The following is a 23,117-nucleotide window of genomic DNA, read 5'->3' as shown; positions in this document are numbered from 1 at the left end:
AGCCTTGTGGAGGCGTCCGAGGCGGTAGCTTTGTTTGGAACCCTGTTTGCCCGCCCATAGACGAGGTTTGGTATTCATCTGGAAATAGATGAAGAAAGGATTAAAGATCACAATATACTTTTGTATATGTTTCAATATTTGCTACTTACTATCTACTTGAATATGTACTTCTGAAAATTGTAATACTTTTTATTTTAAATACTATGTGCATGCCTTTTTATATAATAGTGTTCTATTTTCTTCCTCTATATATACTTTGCTGTAACAACTTACATGTCCCCTTTGAGTGAAGAATAAAATAATTCTGATAGTGAATCTGATATTTCAGTATTAATAGTCCCAAGTATTTCATATGACATAATTACTTTTCTAGACAAACTATGATGATTACAATAACATCAGCTAGATAAATCACCGCAGTGCAAAAACTGAGGGATTTTTAACTCTTGTCATTTTAGATTTACATATGATAATTGAGTAATCGCCAACATCATCGTTATTATTTCTGCACTACCCTCTTCTATTGCTGGTACACATCTCTGTGGTTTAAGGAATTGTTCACAACCTGCATCAGGGCTAGATTACTGCAGCTGCTTTGTTTTGTTTATGATGCTATAGTATAGATCATTTAGAAATATGTTTGGTAATATTTACAACTACATCCAAATAACTGTCTGGGGGGGCTTTATGGAAATCAATACCATTCCCGTTGCTGTTATGCTTGCATGTTGCCTATCCTTTAACTAATTTATTTGATAACACATTATCAGTGACAAACTGACATACAGCAAACACGGGATGGTTAAAGTCCTATTTTTCATACTGATGGCATAAAGCACAATACAATATTTACAGTGTAAGAGGTTTATTGCCAATTTGTGCAAATAAAGATACCTTCAGAAACTATCAATTTCTCACCTGAATAAAAACAGTTGTGTTAAGGTGAAGAGTCTCCACTCGCTCTGACAAGTGATTCAGCCGTTCCAGATGGTCAGCGATAGACTCGGTGAGATCACTGTTGCACTATATAAGAAGAAAATAATGTTAAAATAAAACAAGCTCAAGGAAAACCAGTTTGGTTTAAAGCATCTTAAAAATGGATTTGATATGCTGAACATACCGCAGACAAGTTTTCTTTCAGTTCAACAGCAGACAGGCGAACATGCTCCAGTTTGTCCTTCTGCTCTTTCACCCGGTCGTCAAACTCCTGCATCATCATCAGGCTTTCATCGGGCCTGACGCCGCCCTTCGACGCCATCCTGGGTCACAGAAACACACCGGTTATTCAAAGCAAACTGAAACATACTGTCTGTGCTGGGACGCCTATTAAAATGATGATAGAAAATGTATGGAAAGACACATACATTCATTTGACAAACACACACAATCCAGCTATATGCAAGGTCCTGCATTCAAAATGTTACTCAAGTAAAATTACAAAAGTATTGCCTTCAAAATATACTTATGCAGATTGGTCCATTGAAGAATAATATATATTATATGTATTGATTATAATTATTGATGCATTAGTGTCGGATACAAGTGTTTATCAAAGCTGGTAAAGGTGCAGCAAGTTTTAATTACTTTGTATAGGCCTACTGAATCTTATGAAACTAAAGTCTTATTTAAGTGTTGATTATTTCACATGATTTCACCAAGTCTGTAAAGTTACTAAAGTAAAAGTAACACCATTTACCTCTGATTTGTAGTGGAGTAGAAGAAAAACATTGAAATACTCAAGTAGGCTACTGGTGGTATCTCAAAAGTGTACTTAAGTACAGTACTTGTGTATTTACTTCCCACAACTGTTGAGACGTTATAACGGGATTTTGGTAACACTACACTGTATAATAGTGAAGTTATTGGGTGTTGTTTCAGTCTACAACACAATAAATATTCAGCAAAATTATGCAAAAGATAATTGTACACAAGAAATTATCACCAAATAAATGTGTGACGTTATTTTGATAGCACTTAACTGTATCAATTACAACTGTTTTTTTGGCGGTGCCCTTTGAAGACGGTCCCTGCGCACTTGTCTCTCCTCCGGCTGCAATGTATCCAGCTCGAAGAACCGTTTTGGCTATTTGTAATCAGAATTACGTTGTAGTTTGTCTTACAACAGATGTTCAGAGACGTTGTTTGTGTAACAAAAGCGATTTGTTCTCGAGGCAAGTTGGATATCTTTCTTACTTTACCAAACTCAAAGAAACTACGGTAGGGGGGTGGAAAGTGGACACAGTTACAAACAGAAGTGAAGTTACCTTGTTGAATCACAGAAAATGCTCGGAGCCTGTCCCAACGCCAATAAATCCTGTGGAACAGAACAAGGCTTCCTCCTCCCGCTATTAAGGAAGAAAACAGTCTTTGTCTAGACAGGTTTTTCCGTCCTGCAGAAATCTCGGGAATTTCTGACGTCACGTTTTTGATGAGTTACCGCAACAATACAAGTATCACTTTATTTGTATTATCACTCAATATTATAGTGGATTAAAGTCATTTAGTAGTGGCTCATTACGTTTATTTTATTCCTGGTTGCAACTGTCTAAGTAAACAAAATGTTTTAATAAATAAAACATATTGTAAGGTAAAGGATGGGGTCCACATGGGGTTGTAGCCACTGGGAGACATTGACACAGGTGCCTGGAGGAAAATGTTTTTTCTTCAGTGATAAATGATAAAAAAACAACATTTATACGGTCAGTGTTTTTCAGGAATGGGCTGGACACAGCCTAAAATCATTTTCCCATTTGATGCATGATTTTAATATGACAAAGTGAGAATACAGAATCAACAGTACATTTAAGAAATCACAACTGCTTTATTTCTTCTTCTTTCAATAAGCTCTTTTTTAACGAGGGAGAGTAATGACCAAGTATCTGAAAGGAAAAAGTTCAGGTAGGATAAATAAAATGCTGGATCAGCTGTCGAAAGCACTGGTCCTTTGACAAAAGGAAATATATGCATCTTAAAAGTACAACAAAAAAAAAGGTTCAGGGCAACATATTGGTGCGGGTACAATGATGAGAAGCATCAAGATCTTTAGCAGTAAGGGATAAGAAGCAAAAACACTCCAAGCCAGATAAACCTATCAACAAGTGAAAGCAGTCCATTCTGAACAGTGACCTTTATCAACGTTAAATCATTTATAGTGTCACAATATCTAAAATGAAATGTGGGTTTATGACTCCCCTCGCTGACAAGGCTCAACTGTACAGATAAGAATGCATATACATACATACCAGTGAAACACTGTCAAAGATAAATTGCAACATTTTGTAGTGTTGTGGAGCGTTATGGTAAGCAGTAACATTTAACCAGTAATGACATTGGCATTGTGAGTTTCAAAATGAGTGTCCATTACAAAAAGAACAAGATAAATGATTCCAACAGCTTCACATTTTCAAATAGAACAACACTTTAAAAGTCCTTCGTAGGCCACTGGAACTGCAGCGTTCACAAAAAAAGCTTAAGCAAATATCTCATTTTAATTCAACAAGCGATGCTATACGCCCCTCATTTGTGATCATTAGCTTCTAACAGAAGAAAATGTGTTATTTGGACCCCGATTGTGATTATAGTTAGGCTGCATTTATTGCTAGTGCCACCTCAGAGACCAGATGCTGAATATAATCAAATGGTGATGAAAATTTATTCATAAATCCCCACATCACTGTGAAGTGGGATTTTAACAGAATTAGAGATTAAAGTCTTTTAAGAGCCTTTATAAAGAAGAAAGCTAAGCGCCCCAGACTGAGGGATGTAAAAATCATCACTTTGTGAAATGTTGCTCTGTTCTAAGAACAAGTCCCGCAAGTTTACACGTTCAGCACATCACATGCACACGCTGTATCAAAGCCAGTGAAGTTCCCATGGAAGCAACATGATTTTGGTAAAACCTTTTAGTTTCAATTTACATACAGAAGAGAGCGACAGAATGTAAAAGCAAAGAACAGAGTTTTAAGAAAAGAAATGATTTCTACCAATCTAAGCAGTTTTCACCAAAGTTCATGTGTAGGGTGAGGAACCCCAGAAGATGCATTTCTAGGGTGATGCACTTAAGCTTTTGTCATGGTGACATGCAATGATGTCCACGAATTGGAGATTTTTTTTTTTCGGGGTTTGAAAAAAAAAGTCCTTTACCAAAGCAGGAATGAACATTATTTTAACCAGCAAAAACGCCAATGAAAAATGACAAAAAGTGCCCCACTGCATTTCAAATTTGCTTAAAAATGTGAACAGACATTGCTTCTCATAGTGAGTTGTATCAAGCGTCTGCCTGGTCTTAACGGTTACAGTCCATAAAGAGGGAGTAAATACAGTTTGGCAAAAATGGTATGAAAAAATGGGCTCTCTTTCTGAGTTGGCCATTTTGGTTTTCCACACACACCTTGAAGAGAAACACAAAAAAAACAGAAATATCTTTTTCTCTTTACCAATCTCCCCTTAAAAGTGACTAATAATAAATTAAAGAGGACCTTGAAGAGATCTGCTTAAAAGACTGTGTGTGTCTATGTATATATATTTATATATATTTATATATCTCTATACGTTGTGTGAAATAAGTGTCCAGTTCTGACAGTTCAAGAGGGGAATTATGATGTCTGCATGTATACCCCCTGCCATGGTGCCTCGGGATAGGGTGGGTCATAGGAGGCTCTGGCGATGTCGAGGGGCTTGTGTTGGCAGGCTGAGTGCTGATGAGGATTCTAAGGTCCATTGTTATGCCTTGCTCTCCTCTACTTTAACAGCCTGGGGTTTGATGGCTCCAGTGCGTGCTGGTTTGGCTTGCCCCGTGGGGGGGAGGGGCTCCTGGAGTTTGCTGGTCATTCCCCCAGATGGTGTCTTGCCCTCACCCACTGCCTTACGCACTTCTCGCATGGTTTTATTCTGCACAAAGAAAGGGCAGCGTTACCTACAGAGACCTACAGCAGTGCTGGAAAACTATAAAGGTATGCTTGCAATAACACTTGTTTGATAGCTCCAGGCTTATATCAGCTAGAACTCCAGATGCTCAACAGGCATTAGATGAGTTTCTTTCAATGTTAGCTGTTACTATGCCAATGCATGGTTTGTCTCAAAGTATTGTTGGCTTCTAGTTTTTCATTGGATCAGTTTAACAGTCATGAGGCATATTTCTACCTAAAATACCATCTATTGCTCAAATACCATGAACACATCAAATTATAAAGAGATACTTTTTAATACCCAATATCACATTTAACTCAGGGAGCTATACAATCTGTAAGACATTAGAAACTTCTCATTTGTAAAATGCATTATTCTTACATTCATCAGCTAGAGATTATCCAAAAATGACATCATTATTAACAGTGTAGAATGATACTATCCCAGATCATTGTAAGAGCACAACCAATGTATCCTATCAAACCTCTCAGATACGTTAAATATAAATCTACCATTAATGTGAAAGTCACACACCAAGAAAATACACAACACACATAATGCAAATAGAGAAAAAGAAAATTGAAAAAAATTAAATTACCTATATTTACAGTGGGTGGCTCACCTTCATGCCATCCTCTGGCCCTTTCATTTGGGGCTCAGGGATCAAGGGAGGGGTGGAATGGGAGAGGTCACGGCCAGGGTTGGGGTAAGGGGGGGGGCGGATGAGGACAGGTTTATTGACCTGCATGACTGGTCTCTGTATGGGGTTGGGGAAAGGGCCAGTGGTGGGGGGCCGCATGTGCATCACCATGTTGCCCTGAGCAGTTGGGACCTATTGGTCCATGGAGAGGAGGGGAGGGGGGGGGAAGGAAATAAATGAAAACACAATTAGCATCATGTTAATGTATTTTCATTCTTAAAAAAATGAACCCTGGACAAAAAAGCAGCTATTAAAGTTAAGAAATTGTAACAAGGCCTAGGTGATCATAAACCTCATTCAATGGCACAAGAATAATAACTGTTGTGATCACTTTAAAAGTGAAATACCTGTTGAGCAAAATGTGTAGGCAGAGGGCCCATTTGGCCCCCGGGACCAGAGGGCTTCCCACTGGGGCTGGCAGACCCAGGCCTGTTGAGGAGAGGGAAGAAAATAAAAAGATAGTTTTAAAATTCATTTACTTTAATGTGCATTACTGATACGCCATGTCTCACTCGTAGAAAGAGCAAAAGTTTGTTTGTTTTCCAGATCGCTACATTCTATTATTTGCACAGATCATTCCTGCTCACCTGTAGGAGCCTCCGGACATGCCTTGGGAATGATTGGGCTTCTCAGCGAACTGGAAGCCTTTCATTTCCATCTGTGATCCCTGAGAGTAAGGGAACGAGAACGACAACTGTTATTGCACAAAAACAGTCATGGTTCCTTATGATGGATCAATATAGCTTGCTCGAGTGCCAAAAGGTCAGTAGGTCACACCTCTCTGTTGCCAGTCATCACTGTAGGCTGGGAGCCGGGGGGCATCATTCGGCGCGGGCCCCCCACAGACAGGTTCTGTCCCTGCTGCAGCTGGATGGACTGGGGGAGGATGAGATGCTGCTGAGCGGAGCCATAGCGCAGCTGAGAGCCAGGCAGGGGCATGGTCACCTGGTGAAGACAATATGTGTACTGTTAATATTGTTGTTATTTAAAGAAACAGTACAAATGTAGTCTAATTATGCTAGGCAGGCTAGTATTCTCTACGTTTTTATATACATACATTTTGAAAACTGACAAGCATCAATAAGAATGCAGTATCTGAGCTGTAGTGTAACTGAGCTTCAGCAATCCACTGACCTGGATGAGCTGAGAGTCCATGAGCTGGGAAGACCCCATACCAGGCCCCTGGTTCATCTGGTTCTCATAAACCAGCTGCTGGCTGCCGTTCATAGGCTGGTAGTGTGAGCCTGACTGCGTCTTCACCATGTCTGAGGGCTGCATGCCAGGGAAAGGAGAGTAGGGCCCCTTCAGACCCCCGCCCGACAGCACCATGGGGCTGGGCTGGGATAGGTTGGGGTGCATGTAGACCTGGGACCTGAGAGGAGGAGGAAGCATCGTATAGTGAGTGACAGAATAACATATTAGACTACAGGGTGTTGCCAGACTCATGGAACAGGTTATTATAAAGAAAAGCTTATTAATGAAACCAATGTGGTCGTACCTGAAAGGGGGAATAGAGTTGAACATGTCTTGGGACTGAGAGACGGGGAGACCCCCCCGAAGCCCCAACTGAGCCTGAGCCTGAAGAGACGTGTGCAAAGACATTGGGATCTGCTGGGCTGCGGCCGCCTGAATGGACAAAAATAAAAAAACATCATGAGAATTCTGCTGATAGACAAACACGCCTCAGTGAGTGTGTGCGTGGATTTATCTCTGTACCTGTTGGTAGGACTGCTGCTGGGTCATGTTGGGAGGTACAAGGCGGGGCTGGCTAGGGAAAACGTGACCGTCCAGATACAACGGGGGAATATGATTACCTACAGAGAAGATGAAAATAGGATGTTAGTTCCCCTCATGGATAAAGCTGCCATCTATTAGAGGAAATGAAATGCAGTTTTACCTTGCATGGACATGGAAGGCGCTACTGAAGCCACAGGCATCGGAGGCATTGAAACCCCTCCAAAGGAACTGTAGCTGACCCCACTGGAGGAGCCAACGCTGCAGGGAGGCTGAACACCTGAAACACCTCCGCCCGGAGAGCCCTGCTCGGGGAGGGACTGGGAGTTCTCCCACGCCTTACGTGCCGACTCCATCTGAAGGAAAATAAAGATTACAATGTTTATATGCATGTTTGAATAACAGTCATGTTTGCCTTTTTGTTATGTTTATTTATGTCTGTAAATAGACTTTCCTTATCTCTTATCTGCATGAAAAAATAAAGCTCTGTGTACATTGGAGTAGAGTTGAAATACCTTGAGAGTGAGGTCAGCACTGGGGAAGGAGATGGGGTTGAGGTTCATGCCCGGCTGCAGATGGTTGGAACGCAGCATTGGGATACTCTGATTAAGAGCAGTCTGTTTCAAAACAAACCAAAATTCAGTATTAATTAGTTGCAAGTTAATATCTCTGTTTTTAAAGCAAGAAAAAAAAACATTATTCTATTTCAAAAAATAAATAATGAAGCACCGTATTAGCGATTCCTGTGGTGATTGTCACATCTATCTTTAATGCATTCCACTAGTTATTTGATTCACAAAAGCCCATAAAAGTACATGTGTAACCACTCACATGGGTGGTGAGTACGTCCTGAAGCTTGTTGACAGGGTTGGACACGGGCACTGGGGTGGATCCCGGTGGCAGGCTGAAATCAGAGTCTTTGGCACTGACACCAAACTCAATAGGAGGCCCAGGCAGCACAGTGTCCACATGGAGGTCCACCCCGTTGACCGGAGTGATGGGGCCGCCTTCCAGCCGATCGACACCTTCTGATCCCTTGCGGTGCTTCAGGGAGCGCTCGTTTCCGATGGGCCCGGGCTTGTGCTGTTCTTTGTTGTGCTCGGGGCCAGCATCAGAGTCCTGGGAAAGAAGAACAGAGAATAATTGGTATGTTTCTCAATGTTATTCAGTAGCGCCAATTTGTTATTCGATAATAAGGAAGAAAACACATTGAAATTAGTGTTCAAATTATATTTTTTAACTGCAGGAAAGAAAGGGCACACTACCTCAGAGTTGGGCTCGCTCCCAGTGTAAGACACCTGTTTAGTCCATGAGTCTCCACCTGAAGACTGTACTGAAAGAGCTAGAAAATACAAATGAATGACATTAGTGAAAGTTAGTCCCTTTCCACACAATATCCATTCAAGAGAAAGCCTTATGGACATTTGATAATTGTTCATTAGCAGACAAAGTGTGACATTTGAACTATGAATGCACATTTCAAATTATAGCAGAGACAACATATCCAGAACAAAGCATTGGCACAAAGTTGCAGCTGTCAACTACCTGAGCTGTTGGTCTCCCAGATTTCAGTTCCGAGGTTGTTGGAAGAAAGCGTTTCCTCAGGTTGTTCAAGTCCCAGGCTGCCCTGCTTTTTGGCGAAGCGTGGAGGTATCTTGGAAGCGATTGTCCTGTTCTTCACCGGCGCCTAAAAACCAAAAAGGAGAAAAACTTAATAAACTACAAATTGACTGCTCTTTGATGGCATAACTCTTAAGCAAATGTCAACTTACAGCAGCTGCCTGTTCCTTCCTCCTTCTATCATCTTCCTGCGGGCGTCTTTGTTTTTTTGACAAGGCATCCTGGTATCCATCTGAATTTGTCATTTGGCCCCCAGCATCGCTCTCAACTACAAACAGACAGGCACAAATGATTTGCAAATAGGTATAAACTAGTGTAATTCACAATCTCTGTGTTTCGAGTCAGTTTTCTTTATAGCTTAAATGAGATCAGTATCAGAATCCACCCTAAAACTGTAGTACTACCAAAAGTTATTTTTCATAGTAGATGGACAACAGGGTTATCACTTAAGAACATTTCATTTCTATTAACAGCAGACAAAAAGTTACATTTCAAAAACTGGTCTCACCTTGGTAGCTGCTGAGCTCATACTGGGAGAGAGATTCGACAATGTCTGTTTTGATCGGCCCTTGCTTCAGCTCCTTGGAGCCTGATGGCTCCATGGGCTCCCTCTCGTCTGCCTGCTCCATGCTGTAGACCGACTCATCTGGGCTCCTGCTGAAAAACAGGAAAAGGGAGAGACAAAGAGTTTTTAATTGGGTATTCTGCTATTATAAAATACACTCGAATACATTGGCAAAAAACAAATGAAGCGTAGTTTTAACTTTGGCAGTTAAAACAAGATATCAAATATAGATCTTCAAGGAAGCCAATTACATTCAGAAAAGAGAAAAATACAGACTGCAGAAGACAGGAGGAAAATCAAATGGAAGAAAAAGGATGACACAAGATTCAAGCTCAGGAGGGATGCTGTGCAATATCTACGGTATTAGTAGCCAATCCTCCTGTCAGGCGCGGGTCTTTCCAACATTCATCTAGATGATGAAACTGAGCTACATCCTCATATGGAACTATCTGTACCCCATGCTTTGTTCAATAGGAGGGAAAGTAGCACACATATGGGTACAGGACAAGGACAATTACTTCAACTTGAAGTTTTTTCCTCACCTCTTACAAGAACTCCCTCCGTTCTGCCAACTGTCATTCCTGTTGGAGGAGGTGGGGGGATTATCAGATGCACGAACCATCTTGCTTGCTTCCAGCAGTGATGGCTCTCCTTTCCTGTTCTGCCGCTCCACCAGTGGTCTCTGGCTGGAGAAGCTTCTCTTGCAAAGTTCTCTCTTTTCTCCAGAGCCTGGTTCACCGTGGGCCGAGTCTGAGGGAATATCACCGTGTCCTTGTGTAGGAGCGCCCCCAGCTCCGCCTCGCTTCTCTCTCCAGTCCCCAATGTCGCTGTTTTCTGATCCCGTCTCCCATTCCTCCGTCTGACCGTGCTGGACGGGGCGTGCACCAGAGTATTGGCCACTGGGCCAGTTTTCTTCCCCACTGCCTTTGGGGCGATTAGGCCAGGGGTTTGAAAGCTCTCCATTGACATACTCATCACTTGTCCACTGGTTTGAGCCGGGTTCGCGTTCCTGTTGTAGACGACGGAAGCGTGGAGGCTTGTCTTGACGGGGTGGACGACGTCTTCTTAACATCTGCCTGTCAGGGTTTTCATTGTCAACATAGTATTCTCCTTCACGCTCCTCTGTGCCATTTTCCATGAAGGACCCAGTGAGTTTGGGAGGGTACTTCAGAGTCTCACGGTCAACAGGGGGTCTGCGGGAGTAAGCCATCTCAGCTCCAGGACCATAACCATTTTCTTGCATGGGGCCACCAGTGCTGTTAAACTGGGGTCCACGGCCCCTCCATGTAGACATTTCCCTTGGTCCTCCGAAGCCTCGACTGTAACCTCCAGTGGTGTTCAGTCTGGGAGGCAGCGTGCGACCTCCAAAGCCCCTGCTGGCCTTGGCCTTGTCCCTGGAATCTATGGCAGCCTGTTCATCTGTGTAGATTTTGTTGGATCTCCAAGAGTCTCGATCAGCCTTTCGGACTTCTCCAGACTCTGTGTAACCTTCTCCATTTTCAGATCCCTTCTCGCAGCGCCTCTTGGGAAGCTCCTCATACTCAGAGGTTTCGCTCAAGGTCTCACTTACATTTCTCCTGCGGGGCTTCCCCCTCTGGAACTCCTCCACCTTGACCATGTCCCTTGGTGTTGCTCTGCCTCTGCCGGTGCGCTGGGCGCCGCCGCTGCTGTTGTTATTGCTGTTATAGGCCCCTCTGAGATTGTCTCCGCCTCGGCCACCACGGCTTCCACCTCTCAAGTTAAATTCCCTAAAGCCTCGACTGCGGCCCCGCCCTGTTCCCCTGACTGCCCCAAAGGCCTGTTCTTCATCGATGAAGATCCAGTTATTTCTCCGTGGTGCCTGGGAGTCCTGGCTGACATCTTTAGGTGACTGGCTCTTGCCACTGTCCCAGGGGCTCTCCTTGGGAGAGTCATCACTGTGTGTGCTCAGAGGTCTTTCTGTTTTGATGGGAGCTGGAGACTGACGGTGTCTCTCTTCTGGCTGTTTCTCAACAACCGGTGAGGCTGAGCGCCTGTTGATGGCAGGCTGGTTGTCTTTCTTTAAGTCGTAGACATTGGTAAGGACTTCTTTTTCCAGGCGGTAGGGGACAGGTTTTTCCTCAGGCTCTGGTTTAGGCTTCTCATTCTCCTTGTCTTCCACTTTGAGAGCCTTTAGTACTGGTTTCTTGATGGGCCCAGTTCTGCGAGTCAAGGTGCGCCCGCTGGTTTCAGACGGCTGGCTTACACTACTACTGGAAGCAGATTCGGACCACTGGCTTTTAGCACTGTTGAGTCCTCCGTCTTGTTTCTGACCTCCATCTCTTTTCCAGTTGTCCATGGGGCCCTCTAAGGTCTCATCGTGAGATTCAGAGCCGTCTTTGAGGTGCTTCTCTCTTGAGTCTTGTTGTTGGTAATCACCATCTGCATGATTTAAGGTGTGGTTCTTTGCAGTGGTCAGCAAGCCTTGGTCCTGGTGTTGGTGCTCTCTTTCGGGGCCTCGGCTCTTGTAAGCATGATGAGGGATATCATCGTGGGGGTGGGTCAAGCCCTCATTGGCCCTCTCTTCATAAGAGTCTTGTTGGGTGCCGCCCATATCACTTCTGCGGGAAAAAAAGAAGATACAAAAAAATAGAAAGAATGGCAACAAACAGAGGCCCACCAAGAGGGGCCTTGTGCACAATTCAGGGTTTTAGGTAGAAATAGAGCTGAGTCAGGTTTGAGGGATTTTAATAACAATACAAAAGATCAACAGGCTCTCATTTTAAGAACAGTAACGTACCTGTCATCTGGCTGGCCACTTTCTGAGCTATCATGCTGTCTCTGGTAAGGTGGAGTGAAGCTGCGCAAGGGGTAGCCATCTTGGTTCCACATGGGGTAGGGCTCAGTGGAAGGGGCTCTTCTCTCTTGGTGCAGGTTAGGATGGCATCCCTCATCAGATCCAGGGCTGTTCAGGTGGTCTTGGTGCATCATTGGTTTCATCATTCCTGCTGAAAACAAATGAGTGTTAAACATGTTTTCATGATTAAAAATATGATGAAACTATTGGACATTAGATGTGACAGGTGCACTCATTTTTTATAGAGTTAGTGCTAACCTGAAGAGTGAACAGCACCAGGGTAGTAGTCCACAGGAGATCGTCCCTGGGTCATGCGGGGATCCATGAAAGGCGGCATCATCATCCAGCGGGGATCGAACCCGAGGACGTGCGGGGGGTAGTAACCCCGCTGGCTGTGGCTCGAGCCAGAAGGTGCAGGGTGACCGGACTGCTGCCAGTGCTGCATCTTGTATACCTGTTCCTGTAGATTGTTTACAGGGAATACACGTTTAAGAGATGGTGGACCCCACAGTCCTTGTTCTCTGTGAAAATAACTTTCAGCTGAAGAAATATGGGAGTCAAGGGGTCAGTCTGCTTAAGTTTAAATTCAACGTTTTAACATGCATTGGAGCCATTTCATTTCATATTCACCTTATAACAAAGAAGAGGTTTAAGCATCTCAGCAAGGAATTATAACTTACACCATGGACGAAAAATAGATTTTTTTGTGACTAATTTCAACTTCAATGTTTCACTCCTCATGCATCATCACGGTAATTGTTATCCGAGAAAGGAATAAATGACTAGAGGGAGTGGGGTAATCATCCTTTTTCACAGCAAAAATGTGGACTCGGAAGAAAGGGCAATTTGACAGTAAGCCAAAGCAATGGGATTTATTATTCACTTCACAAATTATAACTGAGAGATAGCCAAATGCCATTAGCTCAGAAATAATTAACAATAGCCTAATCAAATAGATTTACACACTTCACAAAGCTGTTGAATGAAGGCCTAAACCTTGGAGAGAAAACAAACCGTGAACTAAAATACCTCTACTCACACGCAGCCTTGAGACTTTGACGCATTCATCTGGGATTAAGACTTTATGGGTTAAGTGGAATCAGATGGCGCTCACCTGCTGCTGCTGATGGTGCTGCGGTGGCGACGGCTGCTGCTTTTGAAAGCGGGGTGGGATGGGTTTGGAGGGTTGACGTCCGCTGTAGTCTCCTGAGGAGGGGGAGGTGGGCTCCTGAACATCATCCTCACTGACACGATAGTTAGAGAGGGCAGGTTCATCGCGGTAACTCTGGACAGGAGAGTTGTCTTGGGGAACCTCGCTTCCCTCTGGAAATCGGTTGATGACCATACAGTTATAATCCTCCGATACATTTGATATACAACATGCAAGCCTAAAAGTAAAAGTCTACTTGAAACAATGCGTTACCTTTTGTGCTGTACTGCCAGGTCTCATAGTGGCTTTTACTCTGTTCCCTTTCTGGGGATAATGGCACTTCTTTGCCCTCTCCCTCTTTCTGGCCCTCCTCTGTCCTTGATGTCTGCCTTTCAATTTTCCCAAACTTCTCATCCAGCCTTTTCAGTTTTTCAGCGCAGGCGGCCAGTCGCTCCTCACGGGCACGCTTCTCTTCCTCCTCCCGACGTTTGCGTGCCCTCTCAACAGCCTCCGAGAGCTCAGGTGACACGTACTTGGCCCTAGCTGGAGCCTGGGGGTGGCGCTGGGCATCGTCCTGGTCAGCCAGGGGCTCACCTTGGATTTTCTTCTGGGCCTAGAGATGAAACGGGGGCAGTTTAAGGGGGAGGTATGTATATATATATATATTCCTGATAGTTCAATCATTTTAAACTTTTAGGAAAAGTGTAAATAAGATGTTACATTTCCTCTATTTATTGAAACATGGTTGGATTGGAGATGATAAGAAACTAATGCCAGGCAGGCCAGATCCATACTTAAAGGTTAAAAAGACACCTTAGATCTAAAGGCCTTTAGGAAACCCTAAATTGCATTGTCTGCTAAGGCCATCTGCTTGAAATGAAAACTTAAAAGCCTCAAAGACTTGTTATATATTAAATATGCAGGCATCTATATTTGTAGATTATTTGAGGGAATTCACCTGACAGGTATAATCCGTATTTCTATTTTGCCCGTCATGTCGTTTTCAGTTGCCAACCAAAAGGCATGGCAATTGAAAAGTAGTCAGGAAGATATCTCTATGGTTACTCCAAGGTCATCTCTGCCAATTCATGACAGTGTCATTCGAGTGTGTGTGAAGGCACACCGCTATTCATATGCTCTGTTTTGTTACCTTCCCTCCACAGTCACAAAGGGATAAAAGAACAAGATGCTGTGGTAAAGTAAGGAGTACATCTTAGATAAGCCATCTCAGAGGAGAAGGGGGGGGGGGCAGTGGAAAAACACAGCATAGGTTATGTGTGTTGTTACCGGGATGTCCACGGGGAGATATCTTCCGTTGGTCTTTCTGGGAGGCTCGAGGTGGTGATGTTGGTAGGAATAGCTCTCCTCAGGGCCCTCCTGGGGATAAGCCACCTCGCCTGAACTAAGAGACTCACGCTGCAGCTCTCTCTCCCTCTCCCATTCAGTCCTACTAAGTAAAAGATCAAAATTAAACCAGGAGTCCTTTAAATGATGGCAAGAGAAGAATGTTAACTTTTTAAGTAAAGGAATCTCACCGCATCCTGCTTTTTTCACCGGTGTGGTCTTCTTCGTCATCACTGAACTTAAGCTTCTCACCATAATCTACTTCTTCGTGAAGTCCTGTAAAGATAACAAGACAACAGTCAGCAGCAGTTACGTATGATGGGATATAGAGCTTTGGAAACAGGTTGTGGTATCCGTGATAAAAGAAGAATCTAGCTCTGCCCTGAGCATTTACGCCAAAACACAACATACATGTCTAATAACCGTCACACACAATTGCTTCAGTGAATACATTTATTAAATGTTATGTCGTGTAATGTGATTACCATTCTACCCATTTTCATCTCGTAGTCTTTCTAATTTCCTAACAATTGATTTGACCTCTTACAGGAGGCCGATGGAGGAAGTAACACAACTTTAAGAAGTACTGACCGGCCCATCCATCCTCGCAGTCATGGTCAAGCTCATCCAGATCCTTCAGATCGTCTGGATTAATGATGGCTGGGCGCTGCGGTCTCTCACCAGGCCTGCGGATGGGCTGAGAAGATTGACGAGGTGGAGCGCGGGCAAAGCGATTCTCTCTTCTCACATCACCACTGCAATTAGACAGAAAGACAAATGAGCAACTGCAAAACATCAAAATGGTCTTGTTCCAGTTACCTCAGAAATGGATACAAGCTCTCACATTGTCAATGCACTTACTTGACAAGTTCAGGTTTAGGGAAGTTCTGTCTAAAGGTGGGTTTGCTCTCGAATCGGGCTGGGGCTGCAACAGTGGTGGGAACATGGTCTGTACCTGGGGCTTCACGTGTGTCTTTAGTGCACATCTGAAAACAGCAGGATGAAACAACATGTTTATAATACAGAACACAAAGAGGGATTTGAGCTGTTTCTGGCTATATGTAACAGCTTATTTTGTACTAGAAAAACGGTATATTGTCTTTTCAAAAAGGTGTAAATGAATTATATGGTACTTACAAATGCAGGCAACATGTCGTGGTAGACAGCAGTGGAAGTGTGGTGAAGCTGGTACTGCAGGGCAGTCGGGACGGTTGTTCTGCGGAGAGGCTGGGCGGGTCGCAACGAAAGCTCCTTGGGTTCAAGGACTGGAGACTGAGGCGTCACCACACTAGAGGAGGTTGTGCTGATGGCAGAGGGGGGGTGAGATGTGGCGGGAGGGCTGCCAGTCTCACCCAGGGCAGTGAGTTTTCCCTCAGGTTCTGCTGGCAGGCCGAGGGTCAGAGACGAGGGCTGGAGGTTCCTGCCACCACCTTCCCTCCAGCTCGTCACGTCTTCAAGTGGGGAGGCGCAGATTACAGACAGTCAAAAATCTTGCCACCAATTGATCAATCTTCCTGCCAGCAGACATTATCTTATTTATGAGACTGCCAGCCAATTCGAAGGTTGAGACTTACTTTGGGGGCGGAGGCTTGGTCCGGGCCCATACGACGGATCGAAGCCGCTTTTTTCCTTGCCAGCCCTGTCCTGTTCTCCAGCTGCCTTCAGCGTGGGAAATTCCTCGTGAGAGAAGGGCTGAAGGCGGTTTGAGACCCTTAAACCTGATGTTGTCAATGAAAAAAAGTGTCATGAAAGGAATTGGTTTGTTTGACATATGCAATGAATGATGTAACAAATGCCATATGGGGATGACAATCTGCATGTCATTTTAATTTGAAACACAATTATAGGTACATCTGAAAGGACTCACCATCTTGCTCTACTGCCTTTCCATTTAGCTGGGCCCATTGTTTTGGTCCACCTGTGTTTCCGTTCTGTGGAAAGAAACCAGATAACATTGAATTCCTACAGTTGGTCTCTTTTACCAAGTTTAAGACATGGACTGAGTCTTTATTTACTGACAAAACATTGTTAAAAGTATTTTATATATTTACTGAAATGAAGTAGGGCTCAGCAAAGATCACCTATAGACAGCATTCCGGATGGTAAAAAATCTGCAAGAATATTCTATTTTAAACACAACCATAGCTTCACATACACACCTCCTGGTTTGCTATTGGTGACGGCTTCTGAAGATTGGAGACAGATTTCTGTAAAGCCAGCTGTGGCTGCAACTCCGGCAGCTGTGGTGTCGATGCAATAGAACTACGGAGAAAGAAAAAAAGAGAAGGTTTGGTTAAATAATAAAATGTAGTCGATTCCCTGATGAAAGGCATGAGCACACAAGAGATACAAGTCTTTACTGAAAGACTCAACCTCAAGGCAGGTGTAAATATATCAACTTTCTCAAATCATCAATCGAAGATTTGCTGTACTTTTTCTGGATGCTGCCACCCAGTTAAGCTTGTTTTCTTTGAATGCCTTACAGCATTTGTCTTTATGATTGAAAGCATAAACTTTAAAGTACCAGCAGCAGTGCATAACAACATCATAGTTGAATACAAAATAATGATTTGTAGCAGAATGGTTGATATAATAAAGTGAGAGGGCAGTTACTCTCCGTACCTCTTTTGATCGGGTTGTTCCTGCTTGTTTGCCCATCCTGTACCGTCTTTCGGCACAATAATCACGTTGGGATCGTTTCCTTTGTTTTCGGACTTCAAGCTCGGCAGGTGAGCAGGAGGGGGCATGCGCCGGGCTGCGGCCACTTTGCCAAGACTCTGCAAGCCATGTCGCGGAACTACTTGGAGAAAATACACAGCAGGGAGAAGCAAGGGGGAGAAGAGGTTAACAAAGGATTTGAAATGTGGGAACAGAGACGTAAACAAAGAAATATGGTATTCAAAAGGGAAACTAAATATTTCAACGTACCTGCGTTTTTTTGAGTTTCTATTGGTTTTCCCTTGTACTTGTCAAATAGGCTGAGAGAGGAATACTTGCTTTTCCCATCCTTGGACTTGGTTATTTGCCCCAAACGATCGGACATTTCGATGTAATGTCATCTAGTATGGAAATTTTTCTTTGCGCCTCTCTCCAGTGCTTTCTGATTCTACAAAGACAACAGGAGAAGAAATGTCAGTGAAGACCTTGCTCAGGGAAAACAATATTTAAAAATAAGGGATGGGGATATTTATCTACGTCCTTGTGAAGTTCGGCGGTATCTAGATTGTCAAATATAATTTATTTTGATTACATTTTTGGATTCTGACATGAAAAGAACATGAAGCCAAAGATAAAACATGTTTTGAGGAAAAACTCAATCACAGAACATCTTTGCTGCAAAAAGGCAAATCGTGATTAAAGCTTTACATTGTCTTTTTGTTATAGAAAACAAAAGAAATAAGCAACTATGGGATTTACATTTTTACAGTTGCATGCCATTATAAAGAAATAAACTTTATTTTATTTATGAAAACTTCCATTGGCACTGTATTTCAGGACACCATGAAGTCACCGTTATGCCTCTGTGGCCGGCCACCGCCCATAGTTTTAGTTCGATGTGCAGCACTGATGGATTTGGTGTAATTTGTAGTGACCGAAAAGCATCATTAGATTTTTTATATTTACAGACCAACCCATTAAATAAGCAACATTTGATAACGCCAGTTCCACATTTTGAATTACGTTATCAGTTTGTAATGTGAGCCTCCGAGACTATTAAATCTGATTGACTAATAACTTGAACCATGGTTTGATAGTTGTTATGGTTGTCTCAGTTATGTTTTTAATATTAGAAACATTATATTTTCTCACACAGGTGCAACATGTATATTGGTGGTCAGATGGGTGCTGTGTAAAGTGTTCGCCATTGTTTCATGTGCAACGTTTAACAAAAGATGTAAGCCAATGTGAGGTGGTGCAGTCGCCCTTTGTCAATGCTAGTTCTTCCGTACATCACGGTACTTTGCCACAAAGTGATCATAAGCATTTCAACTGCAACTTCAGCAACATCACAGTTGTATGGATGGACCAATCAGAGCTCAGATCACTGCTAAACATGGCTCGGAGCACGCATCATCGCCCCAATTAAAAAAGACCTTCTTGTGTTGAACAAACATTATTATTTTGAAGCAGGCCCTGACCTTTTCTTAAGATTCACATTTGATTTTAATTTTTAAATTGTGATATTCTCCATGTCTTTGTTTGCTGTTAAACTTCAGACTTTGTTGTTACATATCCTGACCTGGGCAGAAACTGCAACATGTATAACTGGCTCAGTTCCTCACGTAGGACTTGTGCACATACCTACAAACAGCACTGGTGGTTTAGACATCATTCTGAATGTTCCAAAAATATTAGATTTGTTCTACGGTTTGATCACCATCAATGCAATCATCTGAATGGCTTGTTACCACATTGGGTAAGGGGGAAATTGGTTCATGAGATTTAATATGACATGTGTAACACGATATTTAAACAAATTAAGTTTGACTGACCAACTTCTTGTTAACACAAAGCAAGCATTATAATGCCAATAATCACTCCTGACACTGATGTCACTTTTGACAACAAAAAGTACATACAAACGAGTGTAAACAGAATTCTGCAAATTAAAATTATAAATATAACAACAATTGAGCTCCTATTTAGGGTGACAGGAAACCTTTTTTTCCTGACACTGAATTAAATATTTCAAAAATAATGGCGGCTTTTCTGTTTTATTATATATAATCTATATCAAGTCAACTGGAATCTGCCACAATAGTCAAATGGCTGCAAACACTTTCTAACAATAGCAGTGATTACAGCTTCCTATTCTAGAGCTTTTTATTTTATTTATCTTAAACTACTTGGTAATAAAAATAACAATCAAATTGAGTGATAAACGACCAAACAGATCCTTAGAGAACATTTGTTTGATGTTGAACGTTACTTGTGGCTTTATATACAGTAAGTGACAAGAAGGCGACACAAAGCTTTGACACCGTGTGGTCTAAATGTTTATGCTTCGATTATATAACGTTAGACATAGCGCAAAAGCCCACAGCTGTTGTTATGATGTCTTCTTAAAATGAACAAATAGTGTCGTTTCAGTCGAGTACCAGAAAATAACACACAACGTAGGTCTCGAAGGCCGCTCGGTTAAAGCACCGCATAGGCGTTTTGCCGAGACAAATATCTCTCCACCTAGGTCGATTTAGCCCAAAAATTAAAACAAATCATGCAATTCCCTTGTAATAATTCCCGTATAATTATACAATGACCACCAAGTGAGAAATTAGCCAACGCTAATTTTTGATACGTTAGTGGACGTTGTGTCGCAAAGGGAAGCTAACGATATGACAGCTAACATTATACAACCTTTGATTGCATTTTAAACGGCATTTCCGTCAGATAGCCAATTGAGAAAGGCACATGCTATGAGTATAATGTTTTTTTTAAAGATAGCAGAATAATATTTGACCAATAGATACCGTTTTTTATTAATATTGTTTGACCTCTCTCACGTTAGTTGTAGGTGTTGTTACCTCATTGGAAGCTAATGCTAATTCAAGCACAAGAAACCGACACCATACAGTTCGCTGCACGAAAACAAAAACAGTCTATCACAACTAATGACAAAAACAAAAAAGATTGTTGTCAATTTCCCCAAAAAAGAACACACCCTTGCCTTTAATTGCAACGCAACAACTAAATCGTCAAAAGGACCATAACTGCAGATGCTAGCCATCACTAGTAAAATACGCTAGCTTGTGGCTCAAGTAAAAATGGCTATGTAAACATGGCCAAGGTCCCACAGAGCTGCATATATTTATATAGATACGTTTCTAAGTGTCCAAGTTACCACGCAGAAATGACAACACAGCAAACAGTTCTTAGCACAAGCTAGCTTCAGCAGACATAGCTTGTTCGAAAACTAGCGAAACGGCAATCCCGTTTAACTCCAGTCTAGAGTTCCCAAAACAACTCTGGCAGGCCGGGGATTTTTAGAGCAGTTGCATGTGTGCTTGGCATTATTACACAACTCGTTTTTTCACAGTACATCACAATAAAACACTCGGACCTATGCAAACACTTTCAACAGTTCGTGTATATTTTCAAAACGGTATCACGACAGAGATGGGAATGTAGGACAAGGCGATTAAAAATGGCTGCTGCCCAGAACAAAGCAACAATAAAACTGGGCAGCGGAGAAGACAAGTAAAATTGGAGATTTTTCACAACCACCCGCATCCATAACTTACCGATTCAAAGACTTAGTGTATCTTCTGGTCAGTGAGACTGATATATTTCCACAAAATGTTGTAAATTCAAAGGATGGATGGCGATTGCAAGCCCAATCTTAGACCGATCGCGGCGTTGTTGCTGGGATTCTACCCGGCCTGGAAATGAACAGAGCTGAGTGTAGGCTGGATCGGCTCGGCTGCGAGCGTCATACGTCACACAACGTCGTTGGCATGGAAACGCACCAAAAAGCACCTCTTCTGGCCGATTTCAGTCCCTAGATACCCCTATTCATTTTTTAGCAATGTTCATATTCTTTTAAATATAAACATTAGATTAACAACAGCAGTAAGTGTCACTGCACAAAATCTAAAATATACTCTGACCACTCTGACATTGCAGACAACATATTAACATTTAATTAAAAAAGTAACATTGGATCAAAAAGGGAGCACCCAGTGATTATAACATGAGCTGGTGTATATCCTGCAGAAGCTGGAATGGGCTTCTGCAGGGTATACTCAATTTTTACAATGTTGTCTTTAATTTATCTATAGATAGATCAGCGTAGACTGCTTCGCAGATAATTTTTCTGATACAGTGTCCACAAAGTAACTGTACACAATTATAAGAATCTTCACTCTCATTGTAAAATAGCTTACATTTAGTGCTCTTTCAACAACTGATTGCAGCCTATAATTTATTTAACACTCACAACTTAATCATGCATGTACATCATGCATACCCTGTCAATTAAAATATAGAGGAATACATTACACTATATGTTAATATATTGTAAATATGTACATAGAGAAATTAACTCAGCAAATCAGAATCTCAATAAAGCTAAAGAGCCTGTATGTGTTTACATTCAGTTGTAAACACATACAGGTTTACGTGTTATAGTTTGGGATTCATATTCTGAATCTGATTTTATACCGTTCTTCTTATTAAAAAAGCCTCCAAACCCAAATATCTTTATGTGCATTAAAAGAAAATCAACATAACATGCTGCTTCCCTTCACAGAAAATGTGTCAGGGAACATATGATAACTTCTGCTGAAAGAGATTTTCAATTAGTAGGACAAAATGATATAAAATAATTGAAGGAATTAAATCAGACAATCAGCAAAACAAGGAGATGAGGAATACTGAAAGATAGAACAACAGACACAGTGGCCAGATTCAATTAAATGTCTTTTTTTTTTTTTATTACTTGGCTGATATTTACATGTCACAGTCTGCTATGTTAAACATGTTTACATAGTTTGTGCTGCTTTGAGTCCTTATTACAAAAAACCCCCAATATATTTACAAAACGTAGTGCTCATGAGTCAAGACAAGCTGGCCCCTAGAGGGAGCACTTGTCCCACCCTTCTTCAACCATTTGTTTCAAATGGCTGCAAATATGTTATCTCCTTCTGATCCACCCAATACTGTATGAAATATATCAAGTTACTCATGCAAATGTTTAGTACAATTCACATTATGAAAGTTGAACTAGAAACAACAAAAAATGAAATATCAACACAATTAATGCAGTTAAAAGGTGGTGTCTAGTGTCTAGTCCAAACACATAACTCCCTCCACCACTTTGACAAAATTACATTTTAATGGAGCTATGTTACAATCCAGGGACTATTTAACTTGAAAAGCTTTTAAGGGCGAATAGCTTATTGTACGAATGAAGGAACATTTCTGAATATTTTAGGAAGATGGGAAAATGCAAATGCTTAACGATCCCCAGAATACCTGTTTGTCATTATAACATGAGTTAATACCTTGATGATACACAGAGGTAGCTGCTGGAGCGTTGAGGTGTCTATTGTTTCTTTAGAGCAGGACTCAAAGAGTTCAGAGAGACACAACAGTAGGAAGTGTGGTGTGGTCTGTTCAGCCTGTTCATGTGAACCCTGCAGAAACAGACCTGTAAGCACTATCAGCGCTTACTCATAGGGGTATTGTGTGTACGTGTTATGTATGCAGGGTTGTGGAGGCCTATATTCTGGTGCAACATCAAACAAACCTGCACTGGGACAAGCTCTAGTTTGGTTTGGTG

At 42.1% G+C, this 23,117-nt stretch overlaps 1 protein-coding gene across 7 annotated transcripts; it reads right to left on the bottom strand.

The window, feature by feature from the left end:
- Positions 1 to 2,738: 2,738 nt before the first annotated feature.
- prrc2b (proline-rich coiled-coil 2B) lies at positions 2,739 to 21,220 on the bottom strand. 7 transcript variants are annotated; one of them, XM_010776962.1, is made up of 31 exons: positions 21,079 to 21,220; positions 17,765 to 17,942; positions 17,459 to 17,633; positions 16,996 to 17,098; positions 16,704 to 16,767; positions 16,411 to 16,554; positions 15,974 to 16,287; positions 15,698 to 15,822; positions 15,428 to 15,591; positions 15,028 to 15,112; positions 14,780 to 14,942; positions 13,766 to 14,105; positions 13,457 to 13,665; positions 12,601 to 12,802; positions 12,286 to 12,493; positions 10,070 to 12,106; positions 9,471 to 9,619; positions 9,115 to 9,230; positions 8,888 to 9,029; positions 8,608 to 8,684; positions 8,174 to 8,461; positions 7,858 to 7,959; positions 7,506 to 7,698; positions 7,325 to 7,422; positions 7,107 to 7,234; positions 6,743 to 6,980; positions 6,386 to 6,553; positions 6,196 to 6,302; positions 5,956 to 6,037; positions 5,531 to 5,740; positions 2,739 to 4,890 (listed from the first exon to the last, which is right to left on the bottom strand). In XM_010776962.1, the coding sequence occupies exons 2-31, from the start codon at positions 17,877 to 17,879 to the stop codon at positions 4,723 to 4,725; spliced, it is 6,714 nt and encodes a 2,237-aa protein (XP_010775264.1). In that variant the 5' UTR covers positions 17,880 to 17,942; positions 21,079 to 21,220; the 3' UTR covers positions 2,739 to 4,722. The 7 variants fall into 7 exon arrangements, with proteins under 7 accessions (XP_010775264.1, XP_010775267.1, XP_010775266.1 ...); XM_010776965.1 differs by having other exon boundaries at positions 6,196 to 6,275; XM_010776964.1 differs by having other exon boundaries at positions 12,286 to 12,490.
- Between the last annotated feature and the right edge of the window lie 1,897 nt (positions 21,221 to 23,117).

Source organism: Notothenia coriiceps, unplaced genomic scaffold (assembly GCF_000735185.1).
Source record: "Notothenia coriiceps isolate Sejong01 unplaced genomic scaffold, NC01 NC01_scaffold00017533, whole genome shotgun sequence".
Taxonomy (NCBI): domain Eukaryota; kingdom Metazoa; phylum Chordata; class Actinopteri; order Perciformes; family Nototheniidae; genus Notothenia; species Notothenia coriiceps.
This window is presented reverse-complemented; position numbering and strand designations above follow the sequence as displayed.